This window comes from Girardinichthys multiradiatus, chromosome 14 (assembly GCF_021462225.1).
Source record: "Girardinichthys multiradiatus isolate DD_20200921_A chromosome 14, DD_fGirMul_XY1, whole genome shotgun sequence".
Lineage (NCBI taxonomy): Eukaryota > Metazoa > Chordata > Actinopteri > Cyprinodontiformes > Goodeidae > Girardinichthys > Girardinichthys multiradiatus.
The window spans coordinates 44,238,633-44,262,718 of record NC_061807.1 but is presented as its reverse complement, the minus strand read 5'-3'; the positions used below and the strand labels follow the sequence as shown (position 1 = coordinate 44,262,718).

The window sequence follows — 24,086 nt, the reverse complement described above, 5'->3', positions numbered from 1 at the left end:
CCCATGTTATAATGAAGTCAGAGAATAATGCATCTATTCTGCTGTTGATCATGTAGTTTCATGTTTATCAGCTGAATGTGTTCTGTCCCCACAGCCGAGCTAAGGAGCTGATAGCAGGTGCAGGTAAGCCCTTAAAACTGTTTTGCTCTGGCCAGATGAGTATACTTTTCCTTTGAAAAAGAAAGTACAGCCTCTTTCACTTCACGGGTTTAAAGCTATTAAGAAATAAACATGATTTGGTCTTTACCATGTTCTAAAGGTAATCTAATGTCAGGTTAAAAATACGCAATAGTCCTGCCTTTTTTTAAACAAAGCCAACATGAGATGTTGTGTGTAAAACTAAGTACACCCTTGCTGCCTCAATAGCAGCCTGGTGCTGCTAATTTAATGCACTTGATTAACTGCTCATTAGTTAAACGTGCCATTTTGCTAACCCTGATGAACTGATTTGAGATGCATTTCACATAAAGATTATCTTTGTCTTCTTTCATATGAAGCCATGGAGTTCTTGAACAGTCCTGAAGTGTACAGTCAGGCATTGATAAGAATGTTTAACATAAAATCATTCATTCTAGCAAATATCAGTAAAGCTGTGAAAGAACTGGTCATGTTTACCTTATCAAAATATATTTGATTTGTTAACATTAAAAATAGGCCTTCCAACTGGAAGCATGATGTCAGTGCTGGAGATTCATGGCTCCTGTTGGGCTACAGCTCCACCTGCCAGTAGTGCTTACAGTGTGCCTGCATGGTACCTTGCTATTTGAGTAGTTTTTCTTTCATCAGTTACTGTTTGACACTAGAAGGAAACTCTGAATGCTGCGAAATCCAAAATCTGCCTGAATCTTATACCATGGTTCTGCCAGAGACACCTAAACAGACTGGAATACCTTCAGTGCTGCGTGACAGCAGCATGTTGGAACCCTGACAGTGCAATGAACTTGGATTTTTCCGCATTTTGTCATGTTACAACTTCAACAACTTTTATGTGGATTTTATGTGATAGATTAACACTAACTACTTGAGAATTGTGAAGTGAAAGGGAAGTGATTTTCAGATTATTTTTACAAAAAAAGTATCAAATGTTTTGCTGTGTTCTAGCAGAGCGGCGAGAAGAAAGGGAAAAAACTCAGGAGAAGCTTGCAGTTTGCAACAAGCCATGTAGGGAACATTGCAAACGTTTAGAAGAAGGTGCATTGGTCAGATGGACTTTTTGGTTCTAGATGTAGCACTCTGGGCCTTTTTTATTTTACAGTGCACCCCAAGAAGATTTTATTTGCTATGAACCATTTATTTATATTTAGCAACTCTGCAGCCACATAATTTAACCCATGGGGGGGTTGCGGTAGTCCCGGCGGTGGTTCTCCTGGGGTTTCTGTTCTCTGGGAGGCCGTTGGATGTCTATGGCTCGGATCTCCTCCGTATCTGTCCCAGGTCCAGGGGGCAGCTCTGTGGCTCTTTACCCTCGCTATTGCATATTTTTTATGGAGAATCCTTGTATACACAAGCGCACTCACACTCAGACCCACAGGTGTTTAGATTCAGGTGTTAACAGATACACAAATGTTCTATATTGAGCCGCATCTACCACTAAATACATTTGGCCTTCATAAGTACCGGGCACTTTTTGGTAAAAAAGCTGTTATTATGTATGTTTCTGTGGGTGTAAAAGCAAGCAGGGTGTTATCTTGTAATCTCTTCATCCTTCTTGTCTCCAATCTTTTCTCCTTCTCTCCCCTTTTCCTTTTTGCCCCACCTCTCTCTCTTTCATGCTGCTTATTTTTTTTCTTTTCATTTCTGTCTCCGTGTCCGTAACAATTGAAAGGATCCCAAAGCAGTTTCTAATAAAATTTCTTTTATAAATATCAAGCAGAGCTTTAAAGCGTTTGCTGCAATACTCCACTTATGAAAGTAAATCTGTTGGGGTTTTTCTTGGCACTCAGACAACAATTCTGAGTGCTACTCTGCTGGACTGGACACGGTTAAAAACAAAAATATATATATATTGCCCACGGATTTTATGTCTGGCAAATAAATTCGAAAGAAAAGACAGGTATTTACCCTTTTTTTCCCCCCTCAAATTCAAAACAAACTGCCAAAAATATATAGTCTGATAAATGTAGATACCTTCAAAATCAGTGTACTATTTAATCACTCTTTTTCAGAAACATAGACTTTCCTTTTCTTTTCTAAGCTCTTTAAGTGAATTCAAACCAATATATATTGAACATACACAAACACAAATAAAAGTCATTTCGGTCTCAGCTAAATGTTTTAACTCCATCACCCTGTTGCAGGCCTGATCCTGTTGACACTGACCACGGTTCTTAGATTCACAGCGGTGATACTGACCAGTCTCCAAGAAGGCCGGACTGCTGTAAAGGCAGAAGGAAAAAGAAATCCAAAGCAGCTGATTCCCTGTAGCCGGTCTAAACAAGCTACCATGCATAATTCCAGTATCACAACTCAATGAACACCACTTCAGTCTGTCTATCAGCCGTCAATTGGTGATACCCCATAGATAAGTTGTGGCACTTATTAAGAAACAACAAACTCCTCAGAAAGTTGTTACAGACTTCAGAGTCTTCTGTTGTCCGCCGTCGCTCTCCCGTCTCTTCTGCAATTATCTCTGTCTCTGCTCCAGATTAGTCTCCCCCCTTAACCAGTCATAATTCGGGAGAAGTGAAATCGGCCAATAGTGACTGACCTTGAGCAGAATAACAAAAGAATACAAAGATCCACACCTCCCAATAACAGACCAGCTGTTCTCCATTGAGTAATAAGTCTCCTCTTTCTCTGTTCCAGTAACCGACCTAGTCAACATTTATGCCTCTCCCTTGTCAGATCGTCAGTTCTTTCCTATCAAGCTACTGTTCGCTCCCTGCAATGGTCCCTGCTTTATCTCTGTGCATTGTTCTTTTTTTGTATCCGAAGTTCTTTTTTGTTGGGAGTTTATGGAGTTTGGATTTCACTGCCTCCTGTCTGTATTTTGATCTATTACAACCAGCAACAATTAAAGATAATCCACACAAATCGTGGCCTACAAAATCCAGACTTAAAACCTTCCACATATAAAACCTTTCACAGTCGATTATGGGGTATGAAGTGTAATTGAAACAGACATTTTGGATAAAAAAAAAAAAAAAAGTTCATTTAGCGATGTTGTTTTTCGCAGGTGAAAATGGTAGTATGTTTTTTTTAAGACGAACTAAATCAAAGAGTTTGCTACCATTGGTTACAAATATGTTTTTATTCTTTTGTTGTTCCTCCAACACAATCTGACTTTAGTTTCAGAGTGATGTCATTATCCTAATTTAGCACCCAGTAAAATAGCCTGTGTACCAAAAATAACTGAAGTGTGAAGAGTTCTAATGTGTTCCAACGTCAAGGAACTGACTGGGTCATGTTAGTTACTAAGAGTCTTACTTGCCCAAACTTGCTAACATTCTCCTATTCCTTACATACGAGTTGCTGGGAACTGAGACAGTGCAGGAGCTTTGAGCTGTGTGGGTGCAGCCTGGAATCATATCCGCCATGTGGTTAGCTGAGCAGCACTGGTGCTCCATGACAGATTGATGGATGGTTTGCTCTGCTGTTTAGGTTGCAACATGCCTTTTTTAGCTCTGACTCCGAGCTCATCTTGAACTCCTGACGCATATCTTTCATCAAAAAGCTAGTTTTGGTTTTGATCAGAATAAAGAAAATAAATAATTGCATTTTAAAAAGTAACTTTTGTTGACTTTGGCAGTAATAAACAGCCACAGTGTTTTTTTCTCCAACAGACACCCATGCTTAAAATAATGAGTGCAATGTGGATCTCACTTAGACGCACATTAACACTTGGTGTGGCGGGAGGTCAAACTGGCCTGCTGACTTTCCGTCTGCAGGGTAACTCATACATCACCTGAGCAAATGTTCTCAGTGTTCAAAGGATACTTCATTGTGAAAATACACCATGAAATTGTTCCACTAAAAATGTAGCCCATAATTGTGGAAGTGGAAGGTTTTCAATTTGTTTTTAAAAATGAAAGTTTTAACAATTTGTTTTCCATTCAGCCCCCTGAGTAAATCCCACGACTAGATCCACTTTCACTACAATTACAGTTGCAATTATGTTTGTCTCTACCAGCCTTTTTGTCAGAGTTTTTTGCCAATTCTTTGGAAAATAGCTTTGTTCAGTCAGACTAGGACTGTAGCCTCCATATATGGTCGCACGCTTAACCCCTACACCATCAGCGCCGCGCCCCAACACTTGAAAGCGTTCTTTGTTTACAGCATTTTTTCACACCTGCCTAAAACTTTTGCACAGTACTCTATGCCTGGACTTTAACTGGTCAATTCCAACTCATGAATATGCTTTTCTCTAAACCTTTCCATTGTAGCTCTTGTTGCATGTTTAGGATCTTTGCCCTGCTTGAAGGTGAACCTCTGTCCAATGAACTTGGATCAGCTTCTATGTCACTGAGGAAAGCGCCCCTATAGCAGGAAGATGCCAACGCTAGTTTCATTTTGGTACATTTTGTGTTTTGGGGTTATGTGAAGTTTTAGTTTTCTGCCATATGAAATTCTTTCAGCAATGTCTTTTTCCCTGAAACTTCCATAAAGGCCAGATTTGTAGAGTGCACAACTGGTAAGTTTCCTTTTGATAGTTTCTCTTACCTAAGCTATGGAACTCTGCAGCTCCTCCAGAGTTACCATGGGTAGCCTCTTGGCTACGTCTCTGATGGCCATGTCTTGGTAGCTTTGCAGTTGTGCAATCCACTTTACATGCATTGTTCCTTGGTCTTCATGATGGAGTTTCTTCTTTAATGTTCTCTAACAAGCTTCTGTGGCCTTCACAGAACAGCTGAATTTACACTTTATATTAATAGGTGACAGCATATCATAGCACTGTACCAGAGAAGAGGGGGCTTTTCATGCTTTTTAAATAAGGCTTTGAAAGAAATTCAAATTTTCCTTCCACTTAATAATTATGTTGGTCTGTCTCCTAAAAAAGCAACAAAAAAACATTAAATTATGAGGTTGTAACATGCCAAAAAGTATTTTACAAAAACTAATGATAATTAAGTCAGTCTGTTTGACATCTAGCCAATTTTCTGAGAAGATTTATTTGTGGGCCGTCTTGAAATAAACTCTCAATAATAAATGGGGATTAGTGTCTCACTTGAAGTGAAGAACTGCTTTAAAGCCCTCAGCTTAGATAAAAAGTAAGAAGCCTGAACCATATTTGTTAGCTGACAGCTTTTCAGAATGGGACAAGGACCAGGACATATAAAAAGAACTACATTCTCGTGAATTTCATAGCAGATGAATAAAAAAACACATGCTAAGCGTATCTGGCAATAGTATCTGTCTTATGGGAAAATAATAAATGATAATTTATTGATTTTATGCTTTTCCTCCAGACACATTCTCTGCTTAGCCGCGTTTAACATGTCCCGTTTAGCAGTATGTAGGAAGCTACTGCTGATACATGAGGGTGCGTTATGGATGTTATGTTAGGCCAGCAAAGATTAAAACCAGCTGATTTCTAAAGCTTAAATATGCAAATAAAAATGTTTTTATTTGTTTCTGCTAAACTTTAACTTTCCTTTGCTCACAGGGTTGCCTGGAGCAAGAAGAGGAACTTACAGCCAAGGTACATATCAAATTACGTTGTTCTGTATCTGCGTAACGAGGGAAGTCAACAAAGTCTTTTATAATGTCCAGGTCTATTCCTTTCACAGTTTTCTACTGTCCTCATTTACCTGCTGATTAATCTAACCGTGCTGAGAGAGTCTTGGAAATGATGTGGAGTTTATGTTCTGTTGACACTTGGACAGAGACACCTTTGATGGACTGTGGACCAATTGGAAAACACTGTGTGTTTTTCCAATTGGCCAAAGTCCTGGGGTCAGAGTTCATTTGTACAATGTGCTGGATGAACTGACAGAGTAAGTTCAGTGTACACAGGAAGTAGAAAGATGATAGCTTAGTTTTTGCAAATACTATTCTATTGTGTATTTAGGAACGCAAAGATGTTATAAAATAGTCATAGTAAATTTGTCACCCTATTTTTCTAAACTCAGCCTTTTACAAAGATATCTGTAACTTATCTCTCAGATTAAAAGTCCAGCACTGTAAACACACACAAGCTCCCTTTTTCTTGGAAATGCAATATCTTGTACATTGGAGAGAAAAGTTTAACCATTTCTTTTGTAGCACATACCCTGTAATAATAGACGAAGCTAGAAAATCTTATGTTCAGTGTGCATTTACTTCTACCGTGCCCCAGCATTGTGAGGATAACCACACACATGCTGCTGAAGTTATGTAAATCATTTTACATGGGAATGGGAATAAATGGGATTTTTTTAAAATATTGTTTTACTTCTTGATTCTATTTGTCGTTATTTAAAGTTATCATACAAAATGTGGGCTACAAGTAACGGCAAAGCCAGAAGAGCTTTGTACAATGGTGATTAGTTTTTACTTTTAAAAATCAACAGAGAAAAGCAAATATTTGAAAGCAAACATACTGTTTATGCTGTTCATCCCTTCTGGTCTAATACATTACTGTGGCATTGGTTGTGTTCCAGAACAGTCAATTAAAATGTTCATCCGCGGCCGACCCATAACCATGTACGTCCCATCCAACATCCAGAACTATGACAACCTGAAGATGGAGCTGCCCTCTGAGAGACTGGAGCTAGACTGGGTGTATCCTTCCACAGTTGGGTCCCACCGTGTACAGATGTGTGCTTATATTATTGGGCTTGTGTAAAAATCCTGGTACTTTCATCACTTTCTACAACTTTAAAGTAGCATTTATCATGTACAATTTAGCTGGAAGTCTTTGATAACAGTCTATCATCGTACCACATCTTGCTTTATTTATGTTTGATCACTCTACCTTCCAAATATTCTCCAAATTTTCTGATTGGTGAAGTCATTCCTTAGTTTATATGGGTGTTTACATGGACTAAATGTGATGCTATAAAAAATTGAAATCCTTCTTCATCTTCAGCTCTCTAGGAGCAGTTTTGGGTTCAAACTAATTGGTATTTGGAAGTGACCTTGACCTTTATAATTTCATGTATTTTGTCAAAAAGCATGTCTGCTGCCACCATGCGTCACACCATGGTGTTCCCACAAACCACCTTCCTTTTTTTGCATGGTGTTTTTGGGTAAGGTTCAGAAGCATTCTTTCTCCAGACAGGGTGTGTTTAATGACACCCAAGGAGTTCATTTTTGTCCTCATCTGACCAGACTATGTTCTCCCAGTATTTCACTGGCTTGTCCAAATCTTCTGCAACAAACTGAAAACTAGCTTTATCATGCTTTTTTCAGCAGTGTAGTCTTGTGCAGTGAGTGTATATAGATGCCATTTTGCCTGAGTTCATTGCTTATTGTTTTTGTGGAATAAAACTGTACTTGCTATTTCCAAGTCTTCCAGGTCTGAAGTTGTCTTTGAGGTCTCTTTGGCTCTTGGGCAACTCTTGATTGTTCTTCTGACAGCTTTAACTAGGGCACCTGGCCACGGCTGATTTTATAGAGAAATTATAATCTTTCCACAGCACTTCCTGGAAAATTTTGAATTTTAGAAATGAACCTGTATATTGTATGTTTTGCAACAGTAAGACCTAGGACTGCACAACAAACAGCAAATATATCGTCACTGCAATATTAGTGTGTGCAATATTCATATTGCAAAGGACTGTTTAGAGAGTGACAACACTTATGAAAGAGTAACAGCTTTATTTGCTATAACCTGTAGAGCTGAGAAAGACAAACATTAGTGAGGACCCTGTAGTATTGGGCAACGATGGTTGGCCTGTTAATCCCAAGTGTTATGAACTTGCATTGTTCATGCTAATGTAATACTTAGCCAGTTGGGCAGTCTTATGTCAACAGATGCTCACACTGGACACAGATGACATTGCCCAAAATGCTAAAGGTCACAGAGTGATGGAAGCTCAGATGAGAAAGAAAGGAAAGAAGAAAACAGGAATTTATCACATCTAATATCACCTCATAACATTTTCTAATACCATCCAGACCTAGTAAGACTTTTTTGCGAAGGTCTCTTTGCTTTTAACAGTTGTACTACTCTGTGTAATACTTTGATAATGAAAAACTTTTTCTATTGGCCATCAGTATATTATCAACACATAACAGCAGGAGTGTTTTCTAAATATTGACATATTTCAGCTGGTTTCTTGGTTTTCTGTGCTTTTTTACACATTTTTCTAATATGCTTAATGCTTTTATTATTTTTTATTATTATTATGGCCTGAATGTTTTTGTTTCATGAAACCTTAAAATATTCCCCCACAAAGTTTAGGAAGAGTGGAGCCAAGCCTGGGTGATTTCTTGGCAACTATACTTCTTAGTACAGACGTATGAAGAATACTGTAGACTCTTCTGTCAGCCTTGACTTTATCTAAGGGATGCTGAACTTCATTTCAGGTTCATCAGATTCCTCACGATAACTGATGGCAGGTCTTAATTTAGCTGAATCTGAATGAAAATCTGTTTCAACAAAGTATTTGTTTTAGGTTGTGCACATTTATGCACATGTAAACGTTTTTATTTTTTACATGGAAAAGATTAGTTCTTTATTTGATTTGCTCAGTATAAACATTACATTAAATGTGGAACAAAGTTGTAAAATGACTTGTTGTGGTGTCACCATTAAAACTTGCCATTTTTAGAGGGTTAGTAGACTTTCTAGATCCACTGTAGCTTATTAAGCAAAATAAAAAAACTGGATCCGTGTCATTAATTAATTTAGAACATTATTATTTATTAATCTAAATAACAGCTCTTAATTTAAAAATGTTTAAATGTGTGAATGGTTTCTTGTCATCTGTAGTGTTGCATTGCAAGATTTGTGTGTTACTACCTTGATCCTGTCCTTAGCTATGGTTACCGTGGACGGGACTGCCGGGCTAATTTATTCTTCCTTCCATCGGGCGAAGCGGTGTACTTCATTGCTTGTGTAATTGTGCTCTATCACATCAACAACCGCACACAGCGCCACTATCGCAAACACACGGACTCTGTCCGATGGTGAGTAAAACAAAATAATCCTCTTCATATGATCAAGAGAAACTTACTCTCTTGATTTAATTGGTTTAATTAAATACTGGACGTTTCAAAATGTTAGCTTATAGCTTTACTTTTGGTTGTATTTTGGAACATTTAGGATTGTGTTAGGCTTGATCTTAATGCTGAAACAGATTCCCAAGCAGGATTTTAGCACTCTATGCTCATCCCAAATATCTCTGGAGGCAGTCCTAGTTTTCTTTTTAAAGAGGTTGATGATACACAATATAGGGTTACTTCCCCTATAGACTTGACATGAAGTGACATTCTTTGTCCTTCCTTGTTGACAGTATATGTGAATGACCTAACTTAGAATCTGAATGACCTAAGAAGCACATTTAAAGGATTCTTTGGGTTTGCTGCACTAATATTGCTGGAAATTAAATTGTTTCTTAATTGTTGTGTGTTATAATCGTGGTTATTCTCTATATAACCTGACTAAGGTACAGAGTGTTGAGGAGGACATGAAAACAGAGGTTGTAAAAAATGTTTCTTCAAGCTTAGAAGTTATTCATGCATATTTGTGATCTGATTAAACAGTGTATTAAACTTTAGCCACGATTTCTTTAACAGACCTCATCTGAGAACAAGTAACAGATTGTTATTTAGTTTCTATGAAGTTGGGAGAGAAACGTCTTAACAAGCATTTAAACCACCATTAAACCACTAAGATTAACCTTCCCTCAATAACAGAAGTGAACATGTAAACAAGCACTAATGTCATCATGGGAAAAATTAACTACTGTACGTCCACTTTCACTTCTAGGTTTTCATATATCAAGAAACAATAAAAATGAACTAGTCTTTAGCAGGTCCTAAAATTATTTGGATAAAACTTCAATCATTCAAAAAAATTACGACAAACTACCATTATGTAGTAAACGGGTGAATTTCTGTTTGAAAAACTTGCTCCACCACATCATTTAAGATCTTGTAGAACCACCTTCAGCAGCAGTAACTCCAAGTAGTCGTTTCCTGTATGACTTTATTCACCTCCACTAATGTTGACCCACTTTTCTTTATACATTACTCGATTGCTTGATTGATCTAATTTTTACCCAGCTTTAGCTGTCAAACAGATGACCTCACATTTGAATCTCAAATACTGTGGGATACAAAGGAGTTTATGGTCCAATCAAAGGCTACAAGGTGCATAGGACCTGTGGCTACATAACAAGCTCCCTACCCTACCAATAGTTGTTGGTGGTGATAAGCTTTTGTTTTATAACAATGTGCTTTGCATCATGGCCAAATATTTCTACTTTGGCCTTATCTGTTGATCATTTAGATGGGACACTAGCATACAGATAGGAATTTCTTTTCTAAGGAGGAGAGGCTTTCCCCCTGGTAACACCTTCACACCAGCTATAATTATTCCGTCTTTTTCTATCTGTACTGTCATAACTTTAATGTTTATCATGTTAACTGAAGTCTGTAGAGTCTGAGATGGAGCTATTTGGTTCTCCTTTTTTTCAGTTTATCTTATGGTCTGACACTTGAGTTTGCTGAAACTTTCACTTTAGGAAAGATTGATAGCTGTCTTAAATATTGTCCGCCTTTGAATAATCCGAATCAGCTTTACTGGCTAAGATTGTGTGCACAAATAAGGAATTTTGCTCCAGTTTCAAGTGCTCATGGCATGCAAAGACAAATTAGTGTGAATATATAAACTTTAGAGGAAACAAAATGAAAATAAAGGAATAGTATGTGCATGTATATTTATGTACAACCTTTTTTATATATAAAGAAAAGAAAAAAGGGAGGTTGTGTTAGTGCTAATGCTTATTTTGTTTCACAGCAGAGTAGCTGATTGCTCTGGCTGTAAGGTGTTCATCAAAGAGACAGCCTTGGGAAGAAACTGTTTCTGTGGTGGCTGTTTTTTGCAATAGCCCTCTGTAGTACGAACCTGAAGGTAAAAGTCTAAACAGTTTGTTCGCAGAATGTGTGGGGTCTGTGGAGATGCCTGTTGCCTTTTTACTGACCTTAGACCTGTACAAGCCCTCGATGGAGGGAAAGTCAGCCCTAATGATGTTCTCTGCTGACCTAATTGTTTGTTGTAGGATAAGAAAGCCACACAGTGATTGATGAACACACGGCAGACTGAATGATGGCAGTGTAGAAGATGACCAGCAGCTCCTGTGGAAGGTTGTACTTCATGAGTTGCTGCAGGAAGTACAGTCTCTGCTCAGTCTTCCTCTAGACAGTGTCGATGTGTGAGGACCGACACAGTGGGGGATCAGAATCAGTGTCACAGAGTCAGTGAGTTAATTTAGATCAGAGGTTGAAGCTTCAAAAACACTCCAAAGTGTCTCATAGTAGAATGATGGAGTTTTTGGGAAATGGGCCTACATATACATGGGGAGCAACAGTTGCTTCATTAAAGTCATTGCTGAGTGCTGTTGACCTTTTCTACCTGGCATTGTGTTGACACACACCAGTATGCTCCAAAACTCCAGTTTTATAGTGGTCGTCACACCAGTGTAACTGTGGTTCAGTGAGAAGAATAGTCATCTGGCAATTAGAAGGTTGCAGTATTGATCTCATCTTTCCCCACAATTTATCAAAGGCAAGAAACTGAAACCGAAAGTTGCCTCCATATCCATGTGAATGTGACTTTTAGTTTAAAGTGGTGAGTAATGTTCTAAAAGCACGATGTTCAGTCCATTTCCCATCTAGTTACTAGCTGATGGTCAATCAATCCATTGCATTTCATCAGCAGCAGTTGGCTGCTACTTACCACCTTAAAATATGTGAAGGCAATTAGGATGTACTTTGTTTAAGCAGAACCTTTCTGTATTGTTTCCATATTAGTTTAACACTGTGGAGTCTGGTGTGTGTTTGTGCATTTGAGGTTAGAATTATATCATTTAGAGCCTCATTAAGAGCAGGCATTTTTTGTAATATGCACGAATAAAACTCTAGAAGTAAAAGAGGGTGCACTTTCTTTTTGTAATAACTCTAGAAGCTGTTTTATTTAAAGCAATAATAATATGTTGTATTGTTACAGCAACTGTGGAAAATCTGAATCTTAAGCATTACCATTGAAGTTGGATAAAGTAACACGGTGAAATCTGAGTCAAGCTTGGAGAGACTAAATAAAAATTTTCTGATTAGATTCTGGTCATAAATTTGGTTTATTGATATTCAAAGACACTGGCAGCAGAATTTTTATTTACTCATATCACCTTTGGCCTAATTTGTCTGTAAATCTCAGAACTGTTGCATAGAGAGATTAACTGGATTCCATTTCTTTATTTAGATGAAGTTCCCATGTAAACGTGTTTGGTCTTGCCTTTTTATGTTTGTGTGGTCTAATAAAACTAATCTATGAGGGTGTTTTACACTCAGCTGTCAAATGGTTCCTGGATGATGCATCTTTTATAGACTTTTGATTAAATGTGCCTTAGCTGTGGTGAGCAACACATTGGATGCTGCGGAGTGTTTTTAGAAAGAAGAACACTTTCAGCCCCAACAGTGTTATAATTCATTCAGACAGATGCTGAAAACCGATAGTGGATAACAATGAACCTTACAGGCTTGGACTTCTTTTTGCCAACTGAAACAGCAACATCATGGGTCGGGGTGGATATCAGAGTTTCTGACTAAGGGATGTCCTGAACATGATTTGTTTTGTCGCCAATGCCAGTCCAAGTAATTTAAGAATAGTAATTGCCAATACTGAGTCCTGTCACAATACCTCATCACAATGAACACTTTCTATTTACAGTAACATAGCACACTACATGCTATAATTATTACTCTCACCGATGGTGTTCTTGATACTGCAGTCTCTCCTGTATGTTTGTAATGAGAGTTACACATATTTTGTCCCATCCAGAGCTTCTGCAGCTCAGCCTTAATCTATTGCTCCAACACTGAGTTTACCATCTTATGGAAGCCTGAAACATGCATCAGTTTTATCATTATCTCTCTTGATACATCTGACTCAACCCATACGACTACAATCCTCCAGGAGTGCTAGGCTAACATTAGCATGTTTCCTCCATGTTTTGATGCAACTACTTGGTAGCTCTGTTCGTAACATATTTCTATAGGAGGCCAGCTAATTGTGTGGAAACCAAACTTGTTTTCCTGCTTTAGAAACACAGCACACAGTAAAATTGAACGAGTAGAATTTCAGCTGTGCAGAGCAGAATGCCAGGGAATTCTGAGCCATTTGATCGGAGAAATGTGCACAATCACAGACTGTACATCTACATCAGGTATCTGGAGATGAGTTTCACAATACTGATCGTAAAAAAAAATCCTTGGTTGGGACCCAGAGCTGATACCTTGGATTGAATTGATACTTCACTATATCTGATCCAAATCTTTATGAAATGTAGATATGTCACCACACAGGTATCCTTTGAAATGAACTCTCGTAGTATTTAATTTCCACTTTATTTAAAATATTTGGAGCTGAACAGAACAAAATGTTATTTTTTAAATTACAACAACCATGGCTGTTCTAATGTTTGGTTAGCTCTGTCTAAACTGGTTGTTAAAGTAGAACTGAATACCCTGTCATATTAAAGCAGAGCCACCGTTTACAATCAGTGTGTGAAATCTCTTCCAAGATGAATGTTCTTAAAATATGTAACACTTAAAACAAACTCTACAATATATGTTTATAAGAACACGTCCAGGTTTTCACAACGGTGAATTGGATCTCTACATGTTTCCATATAAAGTACATTTGTACACATTTTTTTTTGTCCAGATCCTTTAATTAACTTAGTCAAGTAAACTAGATATTTGTTTTTCTGCAGTCTTGCTCTTCATCCTGATAAAGTTCGAGTGGCATCTGGCCAGACAGCCGGCGTGGATAAAGATGGAAAGGTAACTACTGGTGTGGCAGCTACGCTTATTACCCTTAATGAAATAAACATTGTGCCTCAATGAGCTGGATATTAGGTTAGTTTTTGTTGATATACAGTGAGAACAACGTGACATTTAGCCAGTAAATTTCAAAATCATATATCCAGTAGGTACAGGATGTAGAATCACATAAAAAATTCAACAACTGGAATTACAGACTGACACAACTATGTTTGAATTTCACCACAGCGATATATGCTGAGGCTCAGTTAGTGTATTCACCAGTGTGCACATCAGACCGTGTCTGGGGTTGTTCTTGAAAACAACACCAGATGGTGTCTCCCCCCACTAGCCCACTGCAACCACTAGCAAACCTGACATGTCTAATGTTGTATTGAACCTTTCTGGCATTTTGTACGACAGAGTTTAAAGCTGAGCTCCAAGCAGCTCACACAGCATGAGCTACTTGGAACTCAGGTTTAAACTATGGTTCCACTGTAAGAGACTTAGGTAACACATTTCTTCTGTCTTTCTACCACTCTGTCCAGCTCTGCTTTGTATGGACCATTTTCTCCTGGTAGCTTTTTTGTACTCTTGAGCCCGTTTCCAGCAATCATGAATTTTGCTTTAAGTAAAATAAATGTAACACCCATCTGTTTATATATATAAATTATATGTTTTTATGTTTTGCTTTAGTCAATGCAGGCATGTGTTCATATATGGGACTCTACCACCTTGGTCACCCTGCAGCAAATAGGTCTAGGAACCTTCCAGAGGGGAGTGGGAGTGGGATCACTGGCATTCTCTATTGCTGTGAGTTATTTTTGCATACGTTGTAACTGTAAAATGCTCTTTCCTCTGAATTTGCTCAGGCTGATGTCCTGAGGTTGATCAGGACATATTTGAGTAAAAGAAATGTCTTCTAAAAGATGACAGATAAAATTAACCAAAATCACCATTCAAGCAAAAATCAGAAGCTTCGCAGAATGAACTCCAAAGATTTAGGCCTCCTTCACACCTCATTAAAATCAAACTGCTACATTAAAAATTAGTGAGAAGGTAGATAATGTTTGCATAGTTTCTGAGACGTTTTAAAGGGTGCAGTGTGCTCCCCATTACATGTGACAATGGGAGACAGTTCTTCGACTGTTTTAAATATGCAGAAACCTTCTGCATGAAGGTCATGTACACATTATATCAGATCTCTTGCACATAGACATCATTGAAAGAGACCACATACAGTTAGTTACAGTAGACGCTCAGGCAGTAGCTATGTCTAGGAGAGACAGGGTTAAACTCTGAAAGACAGGGCCAAGTGTATCACCAGTAGAAGGAGAACATTAAGTTGTTGACAGCAGTAACTCAACCGATGCAACCCTCCAGGAAGGTGTCACAGCTAAACACAGAGCCAGGCCAGATGTAGCTTCTAGGAAGAGAAGAAACAATCAGAGAACATGACGTTCAGCTTTTAACTTTATGTTCTCTTCCTTTTATTTTTTCTCTTCATAAATATAATATCAAATAATACAAAATTGGAGAGTAGTAGGAGAATATAACAGAGTCAGGCATCATGGCTGATCAGACATAATGGCTGTAGCATAGTAGCAGTCGCCGAGAAAGGGGCATGGAAAATTTCATTTGTTAATTAAAAAACATAGTGGGGTCATTGCCTTCACACTGAAATGAAGTTTCCCACAGTTTATGTGATGCAGCCACATTTGAACAACCAGTTCTGTTGGTTAATGTGTTGAGAGGAGGACCTCAATTTCCGTGAGAATAACGAAAGATTTGGTTAATCAGATTCAAACTTCAGACTGAATTTATTCAAATACAGAATTGAAAATCAAACCAACCAATATTTATAATTGCCTAAACTGGTGTAAAATCAAAGGGGATTTTTTCTTCATGTTTATGCTCTTGAAACAGCTAAATATATATGATGTATTTTTTGTTCCAATGCTTTTAGGACTCTGGAGCATTCCTTTGTGTGATTGATGACTCTAATGAACACATACTGTCGGTGTGGGACTGCACCAAGGGGACCAAGCATGCAGAGATCAAGGTAAACAGAGACAGTGAAGTCGAGGTTAATTCTCCAGCCATCCAGGCATTGATATCTTTGATCACTTCAACAATTCACCTAAGGAGTTCCTGCTCTTTCTTAAAGGGCAGATAAAATTGTAATCATCTGGCCAAACATGGAAAACTAATTTTTGAGGTCTTTAACCCCTAGGAATAGACCTGTAATGCTGTGAGCATAATCAGGACACATGGAGTGGTCCCACTAAACAAAAGATTTCCTTTTATGATAATGATTTATTACATTTCACTCTAGATTTCCATATTTTCATTTTTATTATCAATACTTGGCTGAATTCAGGTTCCAAAGAACATTTTTGCTGAAGTGAACTTTGTTAAAATGCTACAGTTAAAGAAGTACTTAAACTTGGCCTGTCTGACCTCCAGTTTAAGTTAGTTAGTTTACCTATATGGGAATCACAAATACAAGACAGTACAAACATCTAATTAAAGATTAAATACATTATTAATGTCAAACAGCATCTATCGCCATAGTCACACTCAGAAACAACTCTCATGAGCAACAGTAACTTAGTCAAAATGAATGTTCCTCTGAAATATTTATATTCATTTTAGTCATTACCTGATTTTATCCCCAGATCCTTGTTTGTCACAGTAGATTCCAGAATCTTTTCTCACATTTGTTAAGCCAAACAGCCTTGAGTATTGAAGAGACACTTGCAGAAATCAAAATGAAGCGTAAACTGGCACTACCTAAATTCCTTTCTGAGAGTTAAACTTGTGATCACGATGCAGAAATTAAATAATCCCCAGTATTTGGCAGGAAATTGAGCAAGATTTGGTGTGTGGCATTTACCTCATCACTTTATTAAGTTCACCTTTTCAACTGTGCTATTGTTAATCCTGTAATTCCACACTCAGTTTCTTAGTTTGCAGCTTGTCTAATTGTTGAGTCCTAAATTCAACCTTGGTATTTTTCCATTTTAGCATAGAGCGGGTATTATTTACTTTTGGGATATTTTTGTATAGAACCAACCAGCATAATTTGCCAGCTGTCTACTGTAGCTGGAAAAATAAGTATTGAACAACTGTTTTATCAGTTGAAATATTTCTAATGGAGCCACTGACATATAATTCACACCAGATATTAGCAACAGTCCAAGTAATCCCCACTTAAAAACAGATCAAAGCAAATAAGGCCATAAATGAAGTCATGGGTAAAATCATTGTAATGACACATCGCAGAAGCATTGACCACATTACAGAACTTACCAGTACTCCTTCCATCACCCAATAATGTCCCCCGTCAAGGTCATCAGTTCCCCACACCCACTGTAAACGGTGTCGGTGAAGCACTACTTCCCCCATGAGGTGCCAGACAATCTGACAGAATGGCCTCGAGGCCGACCGATAGTCCTCTTCCTTCGGGCCACCCCTGAGTAGAAGAGGGTCCAGCCTCTCTCGGGGACATTAGTTCTAGAGCCTAGGTTGTGTGTGAAGGTGAGCACAACTATTTCTATCCTGTATCTCTTGACCTCCCGCACAAGCTCGGTCTCATTTCCCCGCTGTGAGACATTCCATGTCCCCAGAGCCAGTCTAAGCACTTGAGGATCAGGTTGTTGAGGATTCCGCCTTCATCCACCGCCCAATCCTCATAACACCAAGCCCTCATAGTTCCCCCTACAGTGGTGGGTCCACTGAGGGATGGCCTTGCTTCACTTGTGCGGGCAGTGACCCGTCCGCCAGGTGCTTGCCCACGTGCCCCAACCCCAGGTCTAGGTCCAGGGTGGGGCCCCCAGCTTCACAGTACCAGGCGACTTATCATTCTCCTTGTCTTCATGAAGGCATGGAAAATATTAGACTTAAAAATGTGTATTTACTTTCTACCATGACTGAAAGTTGTCCTTTTTATTGAGTAGGGGCATTTTTCCTTTTTTCAGAATCCTTGATTTGTTCAAAGAAGTTCATTTTTTAAATCACTTTAGGTGACATTTTTCAGCTGAAGTTAAAGCTCTGAAATTAGTGAGTTGAAACCCTAAAGCACATTGACAATCATGCAGTAAGTAAAATGTGTTGATGTTTTTTTAATAATCACAGTCTCTAGAGAGATAAGGGTGGTGGCATGTGTACAGCCTGCTGAAGGGGAGGGGTCTCTGGACTGTTTAAATAGGCTTTTTGCCCAAAACTACTCAACTTTCTTGACAGTAATTTTCTGCATAGCTATCATGACAACTCTATAAATATTTAAGAAATTCTGCATGTAAATATGTTTAAATGGGTGTTCAAAATGTACACGATCTTAAGATTGTCCCTTCCTGCCCCTGCATGGCTGAGTGTGGGACGACAGCTCAACACTGGACAGTCCTCTAAGTTAGAACACACAGGCCCATTTCACAGACACAAAATAATTATACTCCCTCTCATTTTTTCACCAGTGGAATAGTCCACATACCACTCTGCATGAATGAGGCTGTTTGTGTAGCACTTTGCTGCAATCTTTACTGTCATTTTTGAATTGAATGGAGAAATTACATTCTTAACTGGGTTTTAATGTTTTGTGTGACCTACAGACCAACAAATACGTTTTCACATCTCTGTCTCTTTTTTTATTACAATTACATGTTTGGGTCATAAAACAAATCTTAAAAAATCACGTAGAAAATCTTGGTAAATAGTAAATTCCGTTTTCAACTGATAATTATTTTTATTGAGGTAAAGAAGTAATTAAAACCAACCCGATCCTTTGTGAAAAGTAGTTGTCCCTTAGATCTAGTGAATGCTTATGCCCCACTTTGTATCAACGACCTCCATCAAGCGTTTGTGTTAACTGGTAAGGAGTTCTTGACATCACTGAGCAGGAATTTAGCCCACTTTTCTTTGCAGACTTGTTTTAATTCAGCCATCTTGGAATGTTTTCAAGCATAAACTGGCCATTTAAAGGTATCTTGATCTCTAAAACTTTAACTTTGTTTTTTTAGCCATTAAGAGGTAAATTTGCGTGAGCTTAAGATTATGAACTTATCGTCAGAGAATCTCCTTTTGGATGCTGCAAGTACAAAAAAAAACTAAAAGGACTACATGAAAATGCTGTTTGGTTTTAATAAATTTCTAAACACAAAACAACAATAAAAGAATAAAAAATAATACATAATACAAATAGTAAGTCAGTGCATGTGTGCATTCGGGGTGGTGATGAATTGAGGGAAATCATTACCTGAATCTATTTGTCCTAGTTCTAATGAACCTGTAGCCTGAGGGCTGCAGGTCAAACAGGCGCTAGGCAGGATTAGTGAAGTCCTTGATGATGTGCTCCACTCTGAGGTAGCGAAAAGTGTAAATACTTTTACACAAATATCTTTCAGAGTGGGGAGGGGGCCGGCTATTGCTTTTCTGTGCTGTCTTGACTACTTTGTGTAGCCTCTTCCGGTCTGCCTTGGTGCAGTGGGAGAAACACACTGATGCTTAGTGGGTAGGGATGCTCTCTGTAGATAATCAGTAGGAGGTTACAGGAGTCCTTCTTAGAGGGGCATATGCAGGGGTAAGGGGCAGAGAGACGTGGACTGGCCTTAGTGTCGGAGTTGTATGGCTCTGTATGCCTGCTTAATATTCGTGATTCAATGTTGTTTTTCCCTCTGGTCGGACACTTTAGATGTTGGTTAAGATTAGGCAGGATTCATGATAACAGATGCATTTCAAAAAATTAGAATATTTAGATATTTTTTGTCTATCATTTCGGAAAGTGAAACTCAAATATGATATAGATTCATTATGCATAGAACGAAATATTTCATGCCTTTATTTCTTGCAATTTTATAGGTCTTACAGATAATAAAAAAAACAAAATTCCATATTTCAGAAATAAAAAGTATGTTTATTTCTATACATTTCATACTTGGTTGGGGCATCTTCCTCTTGACAGTTACCTTATAGATTCTCTATGGGATTCAGGTCAGACCAGTCTGCTGGCCAATCAGCCACAGTAACAACATGGTTATTGGACCAGCTTTTGGTATCTTTGGGAGTGGGTCGTACCAGGTCCTGCTGGCAAGCTTTTCAGCAGATGGAAGCAGGAAGTGCTCTAAAAGTTCCTAGTAGATGGCGGCATTAAATGTGGACTTCATAGAACCCAGTAGACCAACACCAGTAGATGACATGGCACCCTAAATCATAACTGACTGTGGAAACATCTCACTGGACTTCAAGCCATGTGGATTCTGTGCCTCTAAACTCTCCCTTCAGACTCTGGGACCTTGATTTCCAAACTTTAATCTGAAAAGAGGACTTTGGACCAATGAGCAGCATTACAGGGCCCTGTATTCACAAAGAATACCAAGGCTAAAAGTAGCTCCTAGTAATTAAAAAAAGAAAATCTTAGAATTTTTTGAAATCTAGGATTTTTCTCAGACTTTTTTTTAAATTAGCACATAAACCTCTATAACAATCATACAATTATTAATTTAGAGATAAGATAAACTTTATCATTCCCGTAGGGGGAAACTAAATGGTTTAAGCGGCAGGACAGGTTAAAGGTCAACCTCTTGAAAGGTATTATTGGGAAGGATAAATAAATAATAGAAACAATAATAAATGACCATGAATAGTGAAAAAAAGTACAAACAATATAGTACAGAATTATTTAAATATTTACAGACTGTAAAATGCTTTCAAAAATAAAAAATTGGAAAAACTAATAACATATAAAAATACAAACTCTAGTCAACAGTACAATAATTTAAACACTATATAAATAGAAGGTATATGTAAATGAGGTGAATAAGTATTTGTTGTATTGTACATGATGATGAGCCTTAGCCTAAATGGTCACCTATAACCTCCTATCTGCAGAGAAGTTCTCTGGTGTGCCACATTCTTCTCTCTAGCTTCTGATTGCAGCAGGTACCAGAGCTGCTTACGTTCCAGGCTGGAGCAAGTCTACCTTTTTGTGATCCTGGGACCAAATCTACCTTTCAACACTGTCCTGTTCAGTTCTGTTCAGTTCTCTCTTCTGTTCTCTCTCAAACCATCCTCTTCATACAAGAAGGTAATCACAGTAGAATGCTGACAGCTGAGTGTCCACATTAATATCAATTAAATGAAGTAGGAAAATGACCAGCATGATGAGTAAACATAATAAACAAACGAGAATATCGGGGAGCATGTAAATCAGGTTCAAACATTTTCATGCTGTGTGACAATTAATTGAAGTTTGCTAAGTTTCATCCTCATGACCTAAATATTTTTTAATCTAGTCTTCATTCTCTCAGCAACTAGCTGAATCACTCTTAAGCTAAGGCTCCTTTGCAGGAATCTTTGGCTAAGTAAGGAGCTCTCTGAAAGGACTCTGAGAATCTTTGACAATAAGGGCCCATTTCGTTTTCTCCTTAGCTAAGGTAAGATGCTTGTAGCCCATGTGTAGAATTCGTCTGTGCGTAGTGGCTCTTGTTGAGCCGGCATCAGCCTCAGTCCACTCCTTGTGAAGCTCCTCCAGATAGGTTGGATCTCGCTTGACAATCCTCTAAAGGCTGTGGTTATTCCTGTTGCTGATTCACCCTTTTCCCACTGGACTTTTTCCAACTTTCTATGAATATACTTGGAAACAGCACTCTGAACAACCAGTTTCTCCAGCAATGACATTTTGTGGGTTTCCCTCCTTGTGGAGAGTGTCAATGACTGTGCTGTGGCAGGTCCTTAAACAGGCTGTTCTGGAGCAATTCTGGTAGGTCAGACATTCTTGGAAAGTTCGCTTGTAATCCCAAATATTTTATAGAATAGCAATAGGAACACATGAAATTCAGCGGCTGTCGTGTTCTGATCTTGCTAGAACTTTTCATTTTGTGGAGACTTTCCTCCACGGTAATTGTGCTAAAACTGAATGTGCTCCTGTGTGTAGACTACCAATGAGGCTGTGTTTGTTGTGGACTTCAACCCCAGTGACAGCACCAACATCATCACCTGTGGTAAATCCCATGTCTACTTCTGGACATTCAACGCTGGGCAGTTTACCAAGAAACAAGGCATCTTCGGAGTAAGAAAAAGATTTATATTTGTCTCCAGTCACTTCATTCAACAACATTTTCTGCTAATTAATGATTGGTGATGAGTGCTTCCATACTGTTTACAGTTTCCTCAGTTTGAGGCTGAATGGGGAAGCAGGTAGCCCCCTCAAAGAGAGCTGAAAATTAAAGGCAAATATTATTCATACTATGGCAAACATATCCAAAAGAGGATGTATGATGCATCATTTCCATTTTGAACGGATGATTTCATTAACCGGACAATAATATACAACTTTTAGGCTTGTGAAACCAGATATCTATGTGCACTGTTTAAACAGACGTCTTACCTTTTCATCACTGACATTAAATTAGACTTTTAACTTTTCATGTTTTCGATCTGTAAATAGTACCAACATTATTTCTGTTTGCTATTTATACTGCATGACTTGGGCCACATGTTTTTGGTATTCTTCTACAAGCTTCTATCAATAATTGAAAACAATTTTGGCTTTGCTCACACACACCATTTCAGTTCTGCTCACAAATCTTTTATGGGACTAAATGTCAGGAGTTAGTGATGACCACTCTGAAACATTGACTTTATTGTCCATAAACCACTTTGTAAGTAATTTAGCAGTATGCATCATTGTCCATTAGGAAAAACCACATACACAAACCTAAACCTCCTGGCTGTTTTGAAATATTTAGACATAATGTTCCTTCCTCCTGATCCCATCTTTTTTCTGTACTGCACTGGTCTCTGTTGCAGTAAAACACCCCCACAACATGTAATGATGTTCGTTAAGTTAATACACTTAAATATTGGTTTCATCACACCCCAGGACATGTCTCCAACAGATCAACATGGTTTCTTACTGCATCTTGGATTTGTACCAAAGGATGAATCAGAATTGTGGAGGTTCTCAGTTCTCTTCCAGATATTTTGGCTGATTTTGTTAGATTTTTTCATGATGCCACAGAAGGAAGCAGTTTGTTTGAGTTGTTGCCCTGAAATACATCCACAGGTGTACCTCTATTTAACCTCTATTAGAAGGAGAAGCTTATCAAGTCATGACATCATCATCTGGGCTTTCCTAAATTGTTTAAAGGCATAGTAAACTTTTGACTTTAAGGAAAGTAATAAAAGAAAATCTCTGTTGTTAGTCTGGCATTTAGGAAATAGAAATAATTTTGAATAAGCTTAACTGTATGTCAAATTTTTGCTTTTAAAAATATTTGTCCTTGTTTACAGAAATACAAGAAGCCCAAGTTCATCCACTGCTTTGTCTTCAGCATAACTGGAGATGTTCTGACTGGAGACTCTGAAGGCAACATACTGCCGTGGACGAAGTCTGCTGCAGACACCAAAACTCTTGGTAAAGGGGCTAAAGGTCAGTGAGGTAACATGTTAACAGATTGACTTTGGACAAGAATTCTTGTCTGCTGATTTCTGACAATAAAACAGAACCTTGGTGAATTCAATTTGATATTAGAACCCTAATGTCATTGTGACATGTATATATTACATTCTGAATTTCATTCTTAAGTGAAAATGTTTTATAAAGTTATAGCATGATATTACAATAATCCATTTAGCTTTGACCAGACTTTTGTCCTGTCCCACTTTGCTTGTCAAGCAGAGACCTATCAGATTGTACGACCAATCAAAGCACATGAAGGCAGCGTGTTTACTCTGTGCGCTCTAAGGTGTGGTTCTCTGCTCAGTGGAGGGGGAAAGGACCGCAAGATCATCCGCTGGAGCGCCGACCTAGCTCCTGAGAGAGAGTGTGAGGTGATCTAAAACTGTATGTGTCTGTGTTACATCTGCCGAAGAGCTGTGTGAAGTATTCTCCACATGGGAGAGAAATGCCTGGAATGTTAGAACTAACTGGGATGTTTTTTTCAGATTCCAGAAAAGTTTGGGGCTGTCCGAACTGTTGCAGTTGTGGATGATGAGGAAATTTTGGTCGGTACAACCCGAAATGCAATCCTCAGAGGATCTTTCTCTGATGGGTTCGTTGCCATAGTTCAGGTATGTTCCTAATCTAAGGCTTCTCTTTTCTTCTGGATCCCATTGTCAATGCAAGCGTCTTTGGAGAAAACAGTTTCCAGATGTTTTAACGATGAAACTCCTGCCAGCTG

General features: G+C 38.3%; 1 protein-coding gene across 3 annotated transcripts in view; it reads left to right on the top strand.

Moving 5' to 3' along the window:
* eml3 (EMAP like 3) overlaps window positions 1-24,086 on the top strand; it is a 75,297-nt gene that overhangs the window by 33,181 nt on the left and 18,030 nt on the right. For 2 of the 3 annotated variants that reach the window (XM_047386098.1, XM_047386100.1), the window contains 11 exons: window positions 95-123; window positions 5,603-5,638; window positions 6,579-6,699; window positions 8,902-9,051; window positions 13,860-13,929; window positions 14,605-14,721; window positions 15,875-15,970; window positions 21,839-21,973; window positions 23,197-23,335; window positions 23,582-23,736; window positions 23,851-23,976. In XM_047386098.1, coding sequence (XP_047242054.1) covers window positions 95-123; window positions 5,603-5,638; window positions 6,579-6,699; window positions 8,902-9,051; window positions 13,860-13,929; window positions 14,605-14,721; window positions 15,875-15,970; window positions 21,839-21,973; window positions 23,197-23,335; window positions 23,582-23,736; window positions 23,851-23,976 — 1,174 coding nt within the window. The remainder of the gene's footprint in view (window positions 1-94; window positions 124-5,602; window positions 5,639-6,578; window positions 6,700-8,901; window positions 9,052-13,859; window positions 13,930-14,604; window positions 14,722-15,874; window positions 15,971-21,838; window positions 21,974-23,196; window positions 23,336-23,581; window positions 23,737-23,850; window positions 23,977-24,086) is intronic. The other variant, XM_047386099.1, reaches the window with a different exon arrangement.